The 17,738-nt window shown below is 44.5% G+C and overlaps 1 protein-coding gene across 2 annotated transcripts; it reads left to right on the forward strand.

The window, feature by feature from the left end:
- Nucleotides 1-255: 255 nt before the first annotated feature.
- Nucleotides 256-17,716, forward strand: SPIB (Spi-B transcription factor). Of its 2 annotated transcripts, XM_020808204.3 has the most exons (6): nucleotides 256-393; nucleotides 4,498-4,525; nucleotides 5,847-5,934; nucleotides 13,053-13,240; nucleotides 15,215-15,365; nucleotides 17,071-17,716. In XM_020808204.3, exons 1-6 carry the CDS (start codon nucleotides 371-373, stop codon nucleotides 17,367-17,369), a joined length of 777 nt encoding a protein of 258 aa, XP_020663863.2. In that variant the 5' UTR covers nucleotides 256-370; the 3' UTR covers nucleotides 17,370-17,716. The 2 variants fall into 2 exon arrangements, with proteins under 2 accessions (XP_020663863.2, XP_078234134.1); XM_078378008.1 differs by lacking the exons at nucleotides 256-393; nucleotides 4,498-4,525; nucleotides 5,847-5,934 and adding an exon at nucleotides 6,299-6,372.
- Nucleotides 17,717-17,738: the final 22 nt, after the last annotated feature.

Below are 17,738 nucleotides of genomic sequence, written 5' to 3' on the forward strand. Positions count from 1 at the left end.
AGAGAGGCGTGGTGAGGCTGACCGATCCTGGGGGTGGGTGGGTCTCGGGGTCCCCCCCATCATCATCTTTTTCCCGGCGCAGGGGCAGCAAGAAGTGCCCAAGGGTTCAGCCCACCCACCCGATCGTCGCTCCCCTCCTCGCCCTCCTTTCCTGGCACCGCGAACCCTCGTTGCGCAAGGGCCCCGCGGCCACGCCTCTCTCTTTCGCGGGGGAATTTCGCGGTGAGGTCAGACCCTGCTCTGCCCGCGGGCGAGTATATAAATTCCCCTCCGCCAGCCCCGCTGCCGCCGGCAGGAAAACGCGTCGCGATCGCTGGACCCCCGGAGCTACCCCGGCTGGGTGTCTCTGCGCCCTCTCCTGCGCTTGAGGATGCTGGACGTAGACTACGCGCAGTGAGTCAGAGGGGGACCGATTCGGGGGCTTAGGCAGGATTGTGCCGGGAGGAAGGCAGGACTTCAGTGGATCTGCTCAGAATCTAATCTTCCCCCCCACCCCACCTTTTTTAAAAGGAGAGAGGATACGGGGTCCTCTGAACATGTGCAGAGTGACTAACAACTGCACGCCTTAGTTCTTCTCTATTTGTGATGAAGGCGTCGGGGCAGTTTTAATGAGCTAGTTAGTGGTCCGGCGGCGCCGCGCGCCTCAGAGAGGAGTTGAGCTGCCTGGGAAGCCGGACTGAAGGAGGCTTTCTGAGCAGCGGGGAGTTTCTGGGCGCAGAGAAGCGGGTTCGAGTCCAGCCTTGGAAACTGAGAAGGTCCTCGATTTAAATTTAAAATCTGCTCACAGTTTAAAGCCATTTGAGAGCTGCTTGAAGCAGCGTTGAACGTTGGACGCGAAGCACAGTTAAAACCAACAGTTTCTGTGTTACCAAGTTAAATTTGATAGATCCCAGGTCTATACGGAGGAAGAATTCGGAACTTTTGGGCTTCTACCAAAGGGGAGTAGCTTGGGGTAAAAAGTGGTCAGGCTAGAGGCACAAATAAATTACTTTGACACCCCCCACTCTAATTCCAAGGCCGTCTATGTCCAAGGTTCCTCTTCCTCTTCTCTTCTCACAGCTTTGTGAGGTAGATTAGGCAGAAAGTTAGCACCTTGCCCCACTTTATCCCTTGAGATTCTAGAGATTTGAACTCAGAGCACCCCTCCCTCTAGCCCAGTACAATCATTGGCTGCCTCATCATCTTTCTTAATCTCCCTGCAAAGTGTGGTGGTGTGGCAGAAAGAACTCTCTTCACATGCAAGGAAATACTCTGGGATGCTTCCTTCTGATGGGAGAATCTGGCTGCCCCTAAATTTCAAGCAAAGCTCCTCTGCCCAAGGTGAAAGAGATTACCCCCCCCCCCCATTATACTTTTCACCATTGCTGCATCTGTACAGTGAGGCTGGGAAGGGGAGCCCTTTAGCTGCTGAGTCCGCACTCGCTTCCCTTGCGCAACTCTTACAAGCCGAGGAAACTTGCTGTGTTTTGAAAGGAGCCACTCTGCCCCCGGTTTAGCTGACCTCCAACCTCTCCCCTAGCAGGACTCTTCTTTCTTGACCAGAGGCTGGGTGCTTCACACTCTTACTGCCCCCCCACGCACACACCCCATCCCTTTCTCCCTCTCACTTTCCTTCCCCTCCTCTTGCCTTGTATGCAAATCCTGAGGCCTGCAAAGGTGGGGAAAATTAGATTTGAATATTTCCCCAGCTCACAAGAGTATGACTGTGAGGAAGGGTGGTGAGGGTTTGCAGGCAGGATGGGGGCGAGGGGGCGGCTGCATGAGAGCGGAGTGCACTTTCCACATCCAGCCAGTTCCCTCCCAAAAGAGGGATTTCACACCGACTCCTTATGGCCTGTGTTAAGTTGGAAGAGTTGCAGAAGCAGGGTCAAGGAAACCCATTGACCACCTGGCTGGCCCTAACGTTAGGGAGAATGACACTACTGTCTCAGGTGGCAGATTCTGGGACAGTGGGAGCAGCAGCAGCCCCCATCACTCCTCCTGATCTAGGCCATTCCTCCCTCTTAGAACACAGAGGTGGGTCTACCCAATAGTCCCCTAACACAGTCTGTATAAAGACTGTATGTTAGTGTAAAATATCAACTGCTATGACAATCATGTTCTGTACGTCTTATAAGAAGGAGTCCCTTTTTTGCTCTTTACCACAGGTCGCAAAATGTCTTGGGCTGGCCCTGCTAGGTTATCAGGGTCCAATGGAAGCTGGACAAAGGGTCCATTATTGTTCCAGCAACTTTCTGTGTGTTAGCTTGAAGTGTGTAAACTTAAATTCCCTGAACCCCATCCAGAACCCAGCTGCAGGTCAATGCTGGCACATGCACAAGGGAGACCTTGCTTACAAGGAGTCCTTTACTCATTAATTTATGGAGAGGCAGCCAAGTTAGTCTGTGGCCCCATTGCGCAGAAACTAACGAAGAGTCTTGTGTCACTTTGAAAACTAGCACATTTCATTGGACAACACTGTACAAAGCTGTGTCTCAATTCTTCATATTCAGAAAACCTCTGAAGAAGCAGGTTGCAGCTCCTGAAAGCCTCCACCAAATAAAATGTTATGATCTTTAAGGTGCTGCAAGATGCTTCGACTGGTGTTTATTTGTGAGCGCTCTCAGCCTCAAAACATTCTTTTCTGTGGCCACCAACTAAGATAATGATGTAAGGACTTTCTAAATGCAGGTGAGACCTGTATTAGACCACTTTTAAAAAACCCCAAACAATTGGCAAGCTTTCGTGGTTGAAATCCACTTTGTCAGGCCATGCACCAATATTGCAGAAAAAATATAACTGAGAGTCCCAAAAATTTATGGCAGAAAACTGCTAGGTATACCTCTTAAGGTGAGTTCAAACTCTGACTTCCTGTCTTTTATCCACATATGGCTCACTAGTCTTGCCATATGTGGATAAAAAAAGTAAGTACTGTAACGGCTTTGTTACTTTCATTGAGCCACTTCTGATCTGTGCCTTGCACACTGACCTGGCATACAAGCACAAAAAATGCTTATCTGTGAATGGGTTTCTAGTGGCAATCATACTGCATTCGGCTTTAGGAGACTGGAGTTTGAATCACGTTTTAAAAGGTAGACTTGGTTCTCAATCTATAATGTGGCCAAAATCATTGATTTACAACAAAAGGAAATAAATTACCTTGATTTTATTAGGCTTTGGGCATGGAATCCTGATCCACCACTCAGGCAGTGGGGGGTGCACACAAATATCTGACTTGGAATTGCCCAGCGCAGCCCACACACAAACACTATGAAATATTGAATTACAGTGGTGCCTCGCTTTATGATTGCTCTGTTTAACGATGAAATCGCATTACGACAAACTTTTTGCAATCGCTTTTGCGATTGCTTTACAATGTTTCCTATGGGGGAATTTCGCTTTGCGATGATCAGTTCCCTGCTTCTTCGCAAAACGATGATTTTCGGACAGCTGATCGGCAGTTTCAAAATGGCCACCGGGTAAACAAAATGGCCCCCCACTGTTTTCTGGGACAGATTCCTCACTGCACAGGCAGCGAAAATGGCTGCCCTATGGAGGATCTTCACTGAACTGTGAGTTTCCAGCCCATCGGAACACATTAAACAGGTTTTAATGCGTTTCTATGGGCCTTTTAATTTTGCATTACGACATTTTCGTTCTACAGCGATTTCGCTGGAACGAATTAACGTCGTCATGCGAGGCACCACTGTATCTGTGATTTTCAAATGCATAGCAGGCTTTCATTCTCTACCAAGTTCCTTGCTCTGAAATTAGCCTCAGGTGTAGATGTAGGGGTTGCTCTACAACAGAGGTTAGAAAATGGGGGTAGTGGGTCTTCAGTCAACGGACTGAGAGATGAGAATGGAGCTGCACAAGAAGACCCTCCTGTGATGATGAAAACCCAAGCCTCTTTTGGGTCTAACCCTGCCCATGTCCTCCTGTAACCATGCCTCCTCCCCAGACAGATTATGTGCAGTCTGAGGAAAGTTGAATTAAAATTTAAGTTTAGCAAAAGCCTTTCTGAACGCTGGTGGGGGTGGTGGTTCACTTTGGATTCATGGTTTCAAGATTGTGATGTCTATTTGGGTAATTAAAAAGAAACTTAATTGGGTCCCTTAAAAATATAAATAGGGAGTGCTTTTAATAACTGGTTTTTATAACAGTTCAGTAAGCTAGCTGGATAACTCAGTGGTTTAGGTAACTGGCTACTGTCCCTCCTGCCAGTAGAGTCAGCCTGGGTGGCCTTGGGCAAGCTGCACAGTCCCAGGGCACCCCCAGAAGAAGGGAATGGGAAACCACTTCTGAGTACTGTCTACTGGAAAATCCTGAAAAAAAGGTCACCATAAGTCAGAACTGACTTGACAGCACATGATGATGATGATAATTTTAAAACAGTTCACTAGTTTCCCAGTGCTTTCATGTTTTGAAATATATGGGGTGAAGAAAGAAGAGGGAGGCAACAGATTTCCCATGGACAGTGTTTACTCCTCTTGATTAATGTTTCTTCTCACTTGGCAGGTTTGAAGGATCCCAGTATGGATATATGGTAAGTTATGTGGCCTAGGGTTTTTGAGTTCTATGGGAAGGATCTAGTCTAAGGTTTAGGTTAGGGTGCCAAATGTATAGCCCTCTATTTTAAAATCCTTCTACAAGTGAGCTGGAAAGCACAACCTGTCACTGAGCAGTCTGCCCCCCCCCGCCTTTGTTGTCCTGCTGGGCAGGAACGAAAAAGATAGAAAGAAAAAGAATGGGAAGGGGGGTGGCAGGGAGGGAGGAGCAGGTAGAAGAACGGGTAGCTCCTAGAACGAGAGAAAAAGAGTACAGTGGTGCCCTGCTTGACGACGATAATCTGTTCCAGGAAAATCGCCGTTAAGCGAAATCATCGTCAAGCGGGGGAAAAACCCATTGGAATGCATTGAAAATCGGTTAATGCGTTCCAATGGGGGAAATACCTGATAGTCCAGCGAAGATCCTCCATAGGGCGGCCATTTTACGATCCCTGTGTTGCGAAAATAGGTCCGGGAAAGCAGCGGGGACCCATTTTGGGAATCGCCGATCAGCTGTTTTTAATCATCGTCCAGCGAAAAACGGTTCCCGTAGCAGGGACTGAATCAACGTAAAGCGAAAAAAACCCATAGAAACATCATTTTGCGATCGCAAAGCGATTTCGTTGTCTAACGGGGTCGTTGTCAAGCGGGGCACCACTGTATATAAGAGGGAGTAAAGAGAGAGGAAATGAGGTGGCAAGAGGGAGACAGGAGGGAGTAGTAAGAAGGGAGTGAACATGAAAGCAGTAGTAGAGAGAGGAGGGGGAAAAAGAATTTTTATTTGTTTTTGTTTCTAATGGCCCCATGCTCCATTGTAATTAGTCATGCTTACCACTTTGGTCCCCAGTATTACCCCCTGCAGTGCAGGTGGAGAAGATGTGACCTCTAGAACAGTGGTTCCCAACCTTGGATCCCCAGATGTTCTTGGACTAGAACTCCCAGAAGCCTTCACCATTAGCTATGCTGGCCAGGATTTCTGGGAGTTGTAGTCCAAGAACATCTGGGAACCCAAGTTTGGGAAGCACTGCTCTAGATGTTCTTCGACTGTAACCATTGGCCAGCATACGTGATGGTGGTGGTGAGGAGTTTAATATCTGGTGGACCACCAGTGGTCTACTTCTGTTCCAGGGAAGGTGGCCTTCCAAGGAATATGAGGGTGCTGGTAGCTGTATTAAGAACTGAAGTCTGTAGCTTTTTGTAGGAAGAAAGTTGTTTTAGCAGCTTGGGTTAAATGCCAGAAGGAGCCCTGTGTTGTTGTTCCATTTTAGGAAATGCTTGAGATGGGTTTTATGTTGCTCACAGACCACTCTGTGATTTCAGTTTCCCAATGGCTGCCTCTATGATCTGGAGTCATGCAAACAAGAACCCACCTTTTACTCCTGTGCCGCAGACGCCGAGAGCTCCCCTGGTAAGGGACATTGTGGGGACTGGGCAGCCCTTGCAGGAGGCTGGAAGCAGGGCAGCGAAGCTGTGTATCTGTTTATTGCCTATGAAATTCTGCACACGAAGCAGGGCCATTGCATGTTAAAAGGCTGCTGGCTGGGGGATTCTGGGAGCTGTAGTCCAAAAAAGCATTTTCCCCAAGCTCTAATTAATTGTAAGGGTCCTCCATACATACAGTATCTCCTTCCCGCGATCATAGATTTGCATGGCTGTTTGCTGGTCTGGAGAAAAGTCTGCCCTGCACGCCTTCCTGTTTGCAACAGAAAAGCTGCTCTCTCCCCCCCCTTCTCTTCTTCCCCTGCTTGCTTATGCAATCTGCAGCCGGTGGTCCTATATAACCGTCTACCTCTTTGACTTCTTGGATAGGGCCATTTATTCCAAGCTGAGGGAGAGCGTGCCACCGGTATGCGCATTCTTTCACTTGTAGAAAGATACCACTTTTTAAGGAGCTTGGTGAACTCCACGAGGCGGACACGAACCTGAGAGATCGAGATGATAACAACGTCGCCCTCCTTGGCGTTGCAGGACCAGCCAACTGACACTACCCTTTGTGCACGCCACCCTCCCACCCCCCTCTGCTCCCTGCCACATCCTCGCTGTGGTTTTCCTTTGTTAGGAAATGAGGCAACACTGGAGCCTCGTGTGCGCGGCCTCTCCCTCCCTCCCTCCCCTGTCCCCATGTGTGTATGTAAGGATGTGAGCATGTTTTGGTTTCCTTCAGTTTCACCTGTCCTTCAGAATGTCCAGGCTGATGTGAAGGCTTCCCACCCTCTCCCATTTTATCCCTTCAACACCCCTGTGAGGGAGTGACAGTGATCCGCCACTGTGGCCGAAGAAGGCCGAGGAGGGCTCAGTGGAGAGCTGAACCTCTCCCAATTTCTAACTCAGTTAATTGTTACAGGCCTCCATCCCTACTGTTTCTCATTCTGTCTCCCACAGAGTTGCATGGGCCACTGTGGTTCAACACAGTAGCCCAGAAGTAGAAAACCTGGTGCCCTCCAGATGTGGAGGGGGGGCAACTACTTCCAAATCAGCTGCTGGATAGCTCAGTGGTTTAGGCCTCCGGCTGGAGAGCCAGAGGTTGGGAGTTCAATTCCTCACTATGTCTCTTTGGCCCCTTCCAGCTCTGCAGTCCTATGATTTATTATTATTATTATTATTATTATTATTATTATTATTATTATTATTATTATTATTATTATTATTATTATTATTATTATTATTATTATTATTATTATTATTATTATTATTATTATTCCATAACCCCCAGTATCATTTCTGCCCTCTACATAGTTTTGGCCCACTGAATATGCTAGCTACCATTGTGGATACCCCTTATCTTTTCTTTTTCCTTTCTTTTCCTCTCCTCTCTTGTAAAAGGGATAAAAGCACCAGTGCACAGAGAGCCCAGTAATTTTCAATTCCTGACTCTTGGTTAAGAGGAGAAGTGAGGCTGCACTCTAGCTGGCGTACTCTTGCTGCTGGTTATGCAAATAGCTGGCTTAACACATTTGCACAGACAGGCGCCTGCCACTCTCTAGTGCACAGAGAGCCCTTTGTAGCCTGGAGTTGACACAAACGCCACTCCCCCTGTTGTTGTACCCGAGAGAGCCCAGGGGATGTTACAGGTAGGATCACAGGGGTCATGACAAAGATGGAGCCAAGGAGAGGAACTGGCCAAAGTTCCTTCTTTGGACTACAGTTTCCAGTGGCCATGGTGGCTAGAAGATTCTGGGAACTGTTTTAAAAAGTAACTTCTCTGAGCTCTACAGGAAGAGCCCCTATACTCTGACCTGCTTGCCTTTGTGTCCCTCTGGTGCCTTCCAAGACTAAACTTAATCTCTTTTGAGTGTTAAGGGCAAACTTCATACAGTACTTAATAAACAGTGGATGTGACGTCATGCTAGGCCTGGGGATAGGCTTCTTTCCCCTCCCCACCAAGCTCGTAAGCGCCAACAAAGGGAGCAAAAAAGACCGAAAGGTATTTATTATGGTTATATACTAGACTCGAATTAGCCTAGTGAGGACTAATTTGTTTTGAGTTCCAGTTTAAAACAGAATGGTTACATTCGGTTCCAAGCCACAACGAAGCCAATTTACAAACTGTTTTGAATCCAGGACACAAATGAAATAAGGCACCTTTTGCTTCACCTTGTTAGGTTTTTTTTTCTTGTCAGTCTTTAAAGGTGTTTCATACACATATCCTTGAATTATGACAGGGTTATTCTCCTCTGTCGTGACCCTTGTATCTCTCAGGGTTCTTGTACATCAGTATAAAACAAAAAACATTATAGCCATTTTGGGCTTTCAGTGTATTGACTTTACATATTTACTAATCAATTTAGATCTAGGGCATAAATCAAATTGGGCAAGGCACAAATTACTCTGGAACAAGAACTGAATTGGTAGATACATGTATAACCCTAGTATTAGTTTATTTATTCTCACTATTTTGTGTCATCAAGCTTCTTCTAGCTTATAGTGAATTAATGAATGACTCCCTATGAATTAATGACCTCCAGAAATTATGTCATTAATACCCCACACCTCTTCTTGTTAACTAAAGGCCGTGACTTCCTTTGTAGAGTTAATCCATTTCATGTCTTTTCCTTTTCCTACTGCTTTCAACCTTTCATAGCCTTATTGTCTTCCCAGTGAGTCTTGTTGTCCTATGATATATCCAAAGTACTTGTAATTTATTTAATAGCTACTTCTCTATTTTACCTCAATTCAAAACAGCCTTATATATAAGCTCACCAATAAAAGGCCACCTGATCCAGGATATTTGGCTGCCTGAACTTGAGCAGCACTAGGGGCTTCTGACCCACCCCAGTCATATTATTCAAAGCCAGCTACAATATTTAGTACCTGGGGCAGGAAATCCCATAAGCATTTTCCACTGGTTAAAAACAAACAGCTGAAGAGGTTGAAATAGACCAATTCTATGAAGACTTACAACACCTTCTAGAACTGACAACAAAGAAAGATGTTCTCCTCATTATAGGGGACTGGAATGCTAAAGTAGGGAGTCAAGAGATAAAAGGAACAACAGGTAAGTTTTGCCTTGGAGTTCAAAACAAAGCAGGACAAAGGCTAATAGAGTTTTGTCAAGAGAACAAGCTGGTCATCACAAACACTCTTTTCCAACAACATAAGAGGTGACTCTACACATGGACATCACCAGATGGGCAATACCAAAATCAGATTGATTATATTCTCTGCAGCCAAAGATGGAGAAGCTCTATACAGTCTGCAAAAACAAGACCTGGAGCTGATTGTGGCTGTGATCATCAGCTTCTTATAGCAAAATTCAAGCTTAAACTGAAGAAAAACCACTGTGCTAGTCAGGTATAATCTAAACCAAATCCCTTATGAATACACAGTGGAAGTGAATAACAGATTTAAGAAACTCGATTTGTGGACAGAGTCCCTGAAGAACTATGGATGGAGGCTCATAACATTGTACAGGAGGCAGCAACAAAAACCATCCCAATGAAGAGGAAAGGCAAGAAAGCAAAGTGGCTGTCCAACAAGGCCTCACAAATAGCAGAGAAGAGAAGGGAAATAAAATGCAAGGTAGATAGGGAAAATTACAGAAAATTGAATGCAGACTTCTAAAAAATAGCAAGGAGAGAAGCAAGAAGGCCTTCTTAAATGAACAGTGCAAAGAAATAGAAGAAAATAATAGAACGGGAAAAACCAGAGATCTGTTCAAGAAAACTGGAAACATGAAAGGAACAATTTGTGCAAAGCTGGACATCATAAAGGACAAAAATGGGAGGGACCTCACAGAAGCAGAAGACATCAAGAAGAGGTGGCAAGAATACACAGAGGAATCATACCAGAATTATTTCGATATCCCGGACAACCCAGGTAGTGTGGTTGCTGACCTTGAGCCAGACATCCTGTAGAGTGAATTCGTGGGCCTTAGAAAGCATGGCTAACTACAAGGCGAGTGGAGGTGATGGCATTCCAGTGGAACTATTTAAAATCTTAAATTATGACTCTGTTAAAGTGCTACACTTAATATACCAGCAAGTGTGGAAAACACAACAGTGGCCAGAGGTTTGGAAAAGATCAGTATACATCCCAATCCCAAAGAAGGGCAGTGCCAAAGAATGCTCCAACTACCGTACAATTGCATTCATTTCACACACTAGCAAGGTTATGCTCAAATTCCTCCAAGGTAGGCTTCAGCAGTATGTGGACTGAGAACTCCCAGAGTACAAGCTGGATTTTGAAGGGGCAGAGGAATTAGTGACCAAATTGATAACATGTGCTGGATTATGGAGAAAGCCAGAGAGTTCCAGAAAAACATCTACTTCTGCTTCATTGACTATGCAAAAGCCTTTGACTGTGTGGACCACAGCAAACTATGGCAAGTCATTAAAGAAATGGGAGTGCCTGACCACCTTACCTATCTCCTGAGAAATCTATATGTGCGACAGGAAGCAACAGTTAGAACTGGATATGGAACAAATGATTGGTTCAAAATTGGGAAAGGAGTACAACAAGGCTGTATATTGTCCCCCCCCACCTTATTTAACTTATATGCAAAATACATCATGCGAAAGGCCGGACTGGAAGAATCCCAAACCGGAATTAAGATTGGCGGAAGAAATATCAACAACCTCCGATATTCAGATGATATCACTCTGATGGCAGAAAGTGAGGAGGAATTAAAGAACCTCTTAATGAGGGTGAAAGAGGAGAGCGCAAAAAATGGTCTGAAGCTCAACATAAAAAAAAACTGGGATAATGGCCACTGGTCCCATCACCTCCTGGGAAACAGAAGGGGAAGATATGGAGGCAGTGACAGATTTGACTTTCTTGGGCTCCATGATCACTGCAAATGGTGACAGCAGCCACAAAATTGAAAGACGCCAGCTTCTGGGGAGGAAAGCAATGAGAAACCTAGACAGTATCTTAAAAAGCAGAAATATCACCTTGCCGACAAAAGTCCGTATAGTCAACGCTATGGTTTTTCCAATCGTGATGTATGTAAGTGAGAGCTGGACCATAAAGAAAACTGACTGCCAAAGAATAGATGCTTCTGAATTGTGGTGCTGGAGGAGGCTCTTGAGAGTCCCCTGGACTGCAAGGAGAACAACCTATACATTCTAAAGGAAATCAACCCTGAGTGCTCAATGGAAGGACAGATCCTGAAGCTGAGGCTCCAATACTTTGGCCATCTCATGAGAAGAGAAGACTCCCTGGAAAAGACTCTGATGTTGGGAAAGTGTGAAGGCAAAAAGAGAAGGGGACGACAGAGGACGAGATGGTTGGACAGTGTCATCAAAGCTACCAACATGAATTTGACCCAGCTCCGGGACGCAGTGGAAGATAGGCGAGCCTGGTGTGTTCAGGTCCATGGGGTCACAAAGAGTCGTACATGACTAAACAACAACAAAAACAAACAGTAATACAAATTTAAATAGTTAACAATTAACTGCTTTTTAAAATGACATCCAAAATCTAGAGACTGGAAATATTAATCTCTCAGATTACGAGAGCCAGAATTCTCTTGGCAGCCCCGTATAGGCCTCCTGTCAAATTCTCTGAATGAAGTGGTGTGGCTGTGAGGTAAAAAGACGAGGGAAGTTCTATTTTTGTACTACTAATAAATAATAGTCACATGCCATCAAGGCAATTCTGATTTATGGCAACCTTTTTCAGGCTTTTCCAGATAGAGAGTACTCAGATATGGTTTACCATTCCCTGCTTCTGAGTGGCAAACTGGGACTGTGCAGCTTGCCCAAGGCTACACAGGCTGGCTCTATTCACAGGAGACACAGTGGGAAATCAGAATCCCAACATCTGGCACCACAGTCTAAACCACTGAACTATCCAGCCAACGACAATTCCCAAAATACCCCGGCCAAGGACCACACTGGCTGGGCTACTCCAGGAACTGTAGTGCAGAAAAAATAGTTTCCCCATCTTTGTTATCTTGAACCACCCAGAGAAAATCCTGCAAACATTAAGCTTGTCTTTTGCATTTACTGCACAGCTCTCTGCTCTTTTTTTAAAAAAAAATGGGATTGCTCTCACTTTCCTGGCTTTTATGAAGGATGTAAAAACAAATCTTTTTAAACTCGCCTATAAATGTTTAATATACAGTGTTGCTTTTAACTGTAGACTTAATTGATTTCAGTATTTTTATTGTAGCTTGGTTTTTAAAAATGTTTTTAGGGTTAAATTTTAGGATTAAAATAGGTTTCGATTGTTTTTGTTGTTTTATGAAGATCTACTTTTATTTGTATCAGAGTGTTGCACAGTTTAAAATAATAGGTGGATATACCCGTATTTTTCCATGAATAAGATGCCCCCATGTATAAGACACCCCCCCACACTTTTCTAACCCAAAATTAAGAAATCTAAGTGGGGCTTAGCAAGCGTACAGGGGAAAAAGGATCAAAGCACTGCAGGATCACTTTGATCCCTGCTTTCTCCTCCACTTGTTTTTTCTCTCACGAGCTTACTTCCGTGTATAAGATGACCCACAATTTTTAGTCTAAAGATTTTAGACAAAAGTATAGTCTTATACATGGAAAAATGTGGTAAAATATAGAAAGTTCAAACAAATTTAAAATATTAAAAGGATTAGACTATTTTGACCAGGAGTGGGCTACTTCAATTGCAATTAACGAGATCTTGAACATATATGGTGGGGCATAAACTGCATGCACATAAATTGCTTACAGTAGTGACCCTCTTATATGTGAGACCAGTGTCCACTTATTCGCTTATTAAAAATATTAGAAGAAAAATTGCAAAACATATATTTTTAACAATCAAGTTACCACAACTGGCCATTAGAGGCACCCCGAGACCATGCTATGTATAGTGGTAACTATTTAAAAAGTGTTCGCTATATTCCATGTTTTTCAGTATTCACATGGGGGGGGGCTTTGGAACCAATCTCTCGCAGATACAGGGGTCCTACTGTACTTTGTCTAAGAAATGCAGAGTAAAAATGTAAGATGAAAATAAATGAAAATAAATCATAAAAAGGGAATGTTAGTCTGGAGGTTTGAGTGCCTGGACTTTTAGTTCTTTCTTTTTGACTGGTTTGGTTTGCAGAGTCTTGCATGAACTGGCTGGAAACACAGGAGCCTGGATACGAACCCTTTGAGGTGGGGCACCTGGCCCAGTTGCAAAATGTCCAAGCCTCTTACCCACAGCACTCCCTGGACACTGTCTATAGCCAGGGTGGAATGATACCTACGGAGAACACCTGCCTGGCTTACAAGGAAGAATGCAATAGTCAGGTGAGGGGGATAATGTCCCATACCTTTGGGGAAGGGGGATGAGAGTCAGGACTACTGGGGTCCAGAGAGTCAGGGAGAAGAAAGCTGGGATCCTGTGGTTTTTACACAAGGGGAATCGAGTGTGTACAGGAAGGGACTGCATCTCTGCTTAGAATGTGCAAGGAAGGGTACCAGAAGGGTGACTGGGTTTTTTCTTTCCTATATTCCTTAGAAATTTTCCTTCCTGATTTATACACCACTGAAGGGTTTTGCACAGAGGGCTGCATTTCATTTAAACCAGTGGTTCTTAACCTTTTTGAAAGAAACGCCCCCTTGAGCCATTGAGGAAGTTATCATCGTCCCCCTCCCCGCGGTGATGATATCTTATTTATTTATTTATTTATTTATTTATTTATTTATTTATTTATTTATTTATTTATTTATTTATTTATTTATTTATTTAAGACACTTAAATCCAATGACCCCTGAAAACAAAATTAAATTCCAAGAAAATGAAATGCCTCCCAAAAAGTAACATTTAATGATTTAGTTGCAAGTGAATTTTAAGACGCAAAAAGAAATATAAAAAGGGCATAAAAACAAATGCAGGAACTAAAAATTTCAAGACAAAAAGTCTGAAACTAAATTAAAATTGGAGGAAAATATATATTCATGCACACTGTAAAATGGCTGCAGCCATCTTCACAGGTTTGCCTTGCTCCAGCGCCCCCTACCGCCCCCTTCTACTCCAGCGCCCCCACGCCGCCCCTTTTCATTCTACCGCCCCCCTGAAAAATGAAATCGCCCCCTGGGGAGCATTATCGCCCACGTTAAGAACCACTGATTTAAACCAAGAAAACAAGAGGCATCGTTCAGAAAGACATGGGAGAAGGCCATATGGTTCAGGGTTACACAAATGCAAGGGGATACCTTTATTGAACCACTAAAAATAGTACAGATTTCAAGCTTTCATGAGTAAGATTTGTTTGACATTTGCATGATTTTTTAAAGTGGTTCAAAAAAGGTATTACCTTACTCTTGCAAGAAACATTATTGCAATGGAGCTGGGTATTACAGTAGGAGTGGAAGTTCTCCCCTGCCCCTATCAGTGCCCCCCCAAATATAGTCCCCAGAATAGCCTCTACAATCCCTCCATGTTTGTTGAAGATTGGGTTTCCCCAAGCCACCTGCTAAAGGGCACTTTCCTGGGGGACCCAGTTTGTGGGTGCATAAGTTGGATGTCTAAAGCTAAATCTTCATCAAACTTGGAGGGACTGTAGGGGAGAGTCAGTAGAAGCTCCCCTGTGATGCTGGTGTCTCTAGGTGCCTGGGGGGCAACTTTCCTGGGGGGCGGGAACATCCTGCTGTTGGTCGGAGGGAGAGGAGAAGGCAGCATCATGCCTTCTCCCGACGATAACTCAGATGTCCAAAAACCAAACTTGCAGGGCTTGTAGAGGAGAGTCAGGGGAAGGTTCTCAGTGAATTTGGTGTGTCTGGGTCTTTGGGGGGCTGTTTTATAGGGTTTTGAAGTAAAAAAATGAATTGACAAATTGATACATTAATTAATCAGAAAAAAATCATAAATTTGTAATTTGTGATTCATCAACCTTAAAAAATCATGAATCAACGAATCACCACTTTTCCGATCTGTGCCCATCTCCAGCTGAAACATAAAGTACATCAGCGTTGCTTGATTCCCAATGGGCTATTAAGACCCATTAGGTTTATAAAAGACCTATGCCTGCTAGAGATAAAAGGGCTAGAAAGGGCTTGTTGACATGGATCAACCTCATTGCCTGCATTTTTAGACACTGCTTGAAGATGTTACTGTGGTGACTATCATACAGAGCACAGGTACTTGAAAATTTATCACCACACCCTGACAACAAGAGATCTATTTGTGCCTGTAAATTTAATCTTTACTGGTTAGAACTGAGAAATACTCACTGGAAATACCAAACTTTTTATCTTTCTTTTGTGGCTTGATCTCCACAGATCTACCTCCCCTACTATGGCCAGTATCCTGTGCCCAGGGAAGTTTCGAGCCCATCATCTGAAGAGGAGGAATTCCATGGAGAGAGCCGGAATCTGGAGGTGTCCTCTGACAGTGATTTGGAAGACAGTTTCTCTCCTGGGTTTGATTCAGGTGGGCACAAGAATTGGGTTTTAGTTTTGGAGGAAAGGAGAGCCTCCATACGTAGGATAGAAGTCCATGGTGATCTATCCACTGTAGCTCAGACTAGTCCTGTGTGCCATAAGCACACACACAAAAAATCTGAGCACAATAGGATAGGTCAAGCGGATGAACTTACACAGAGACTATATGTCAAGGTGCTAAAAATAGTATTACAGTGGTGCCTCGCTTAACAATTGGCCCATGTTACAACGAATCCGCTTTGCGATGATCTTTTTGTGATCGCAATTGCAATCGCAAAACGATGGTCTAAATGGGGGAATTTCGCTTAGCGATGATTGGTTCCCTGCTTTGGGAACTGATTTTCGCTTTACGACGATCAAAAACAGCTGATTGTTGGGTTTTCAAAATGGCTCCCCGCTGTGCTTAGGGATGGATTCCTCGCTGTACAGGCAGTGAAAATGGCCACCGTATGGAGGATCTTCGCTGGACGGTGAGTTTTTACCCCATTGGAATGCATTGAACGGGTTTCAATGCATTTCAGTGGGGTTTTTAATTTCGCTTTACAATATTTTTGCTTAATGGTGATTTTCCTGGAATGGATTATCGTCGTTAAGTGAGGCACCACTGTACTACTAGTACTGTGTTTTTCCGAAAGTAAGACAGGGTCTTATATTAATTTTTGCTCCAAAAAATGCAGTAGGGCTTATTATCAGGGGACTTTTTTTTTCCAGGTACAACAGTCTACATTTATTCAAATATAGTCATGTCATCTTCTGGTTGCTACCCAGTGCTGCACAAGGGTGGAGGGCGAGGTTTCACTTAACTGGGGCTTATTTTGGGGGTAGGGCTTATACTACGAGCATACTGAAAAATCATACTAAGGCTTTTTTTCAGGTTAGGTCTTATTTTGGGGAAAATAGGATAGTGGCAGTGATACTACTAGTAGTAACAGCAGTACCATAATAACTCACATGCCATTTCTAACTCACTTTGTCATAGTTCAACAACACACCTATCTACACTGAAATGACATAGGAAGTAATTATAGTCTCTCTCAGAGGTCGCTGGGATATTCCTCTTTGCCTTCCTTGGCTTCTTCTGTACGTATAAAGAAGCAGTGCCTGCATACAGTCCTTGACATTCATTCATTCATTCATTCATTCATTCATTCATTCATTCATTCATTCATTCATTCATTCATTTAAATACAGAGCCACATCTGCTTGTGTGAAGCCTCTTAATTAGGGTTTGCCAGTAATAGATAATGCAGGAATAGATAATCCAATCTGTCTGGATACGGTCCTCTAGATTTTGATTGGCTGCAACACCCCATCAGCCCCAACCAGCACACCTAATGTTGAGGGATGATGGGAATTGTAGTCCAGCAATATCCAGAAGATTGACTGTTTTCCATCCCTGCTGTAAAAAGGAGATTCTCTCTGGCATCCAGTTCAAACAGCAGTTAAAACCTTTCCTGATATAATCTGCCACAACTAAACCACCAAGGCACATCCTTCCTCAAACTAATGTGAAAAATTTCTAATCCTCATCGTTTAGCGAAGAATGCTCAAAGGTGTACCACCCTTGGCTGCCTGGAAAAGCGGCAGCTGTGGATTCTGTAGTTCTCTGTTGGAGAACACAACCCCTTGGTTGAGGTGCAGCTGGCGAAACTTCCCACACGCTCACCCTTGATTGTTTTTGTCTCCCCCTTCAGGCTCCCGCCGGAAGCTGCGCCTTTACCAGTTCTTGCTTGAGCTCCTGGAACGTGGAGACATGAAGGAATGTGTGTGGTGGGTGCAACGCGAGGCAGGCATCTTCCAGTTCTCCTCCAAGCACAAGGAGATCCTTGCACACCGCTGGGGACAGCAGAAGGGCAACCGCAAGAAAATGACCTACCAGAAGATGGCCCGGGCCCTGCGCAACTACAGCAAGACAGGCGAGATCCGCAAAGTGAAGAAGAAGCTCACGTACCAGTTTGGAACCTCGCTGCTGGGTCAGTCGGCCCCTTCCTAAGGAGTACAGAACTGGGACGGTATCACTCAGAAACAGACCTCCAAGCAGACCTCCCCTCTTTATGATTTTCCCTGCAACCCCATTTCTGGGCTGTATCAGTCAAGCTGCATGAAGGCATTCACTCCATGGTGGATACAGATATGAAGAAAAAGAAAAGAAAAAGTGTCCGTATCAGATACCAAAGGGAAGGCTGGATGGAAAGGTGCCCAGATCCTATATCGGAGAGGGTGGGAGTTGTTTCTGCACTTTAGTGGGAAGGTTCGGGGACCAATTCTAACAGATCTGGGGTTTGGGACTGGGGTCAGAGTTTGGAAATAATGTGTTACAGGCAACACATCTAATTGCAATGATCTGATTTTTGTTTGGTAA

Source organism: Pogona vitticeps, chromosome 6 (assembly GCF_051106095.1).
Source record: "Pogona vitticeps strain Pit_001003342236 chromosome 6, PviZW2.1, whole genome shotgun sequence".
NCBI classification, from domain to species: Eukaryota; Metazoa; Chordata; class Lepidosauria; order Squamata; family Agamidae; genus Pogona; species Pogona vitticeps.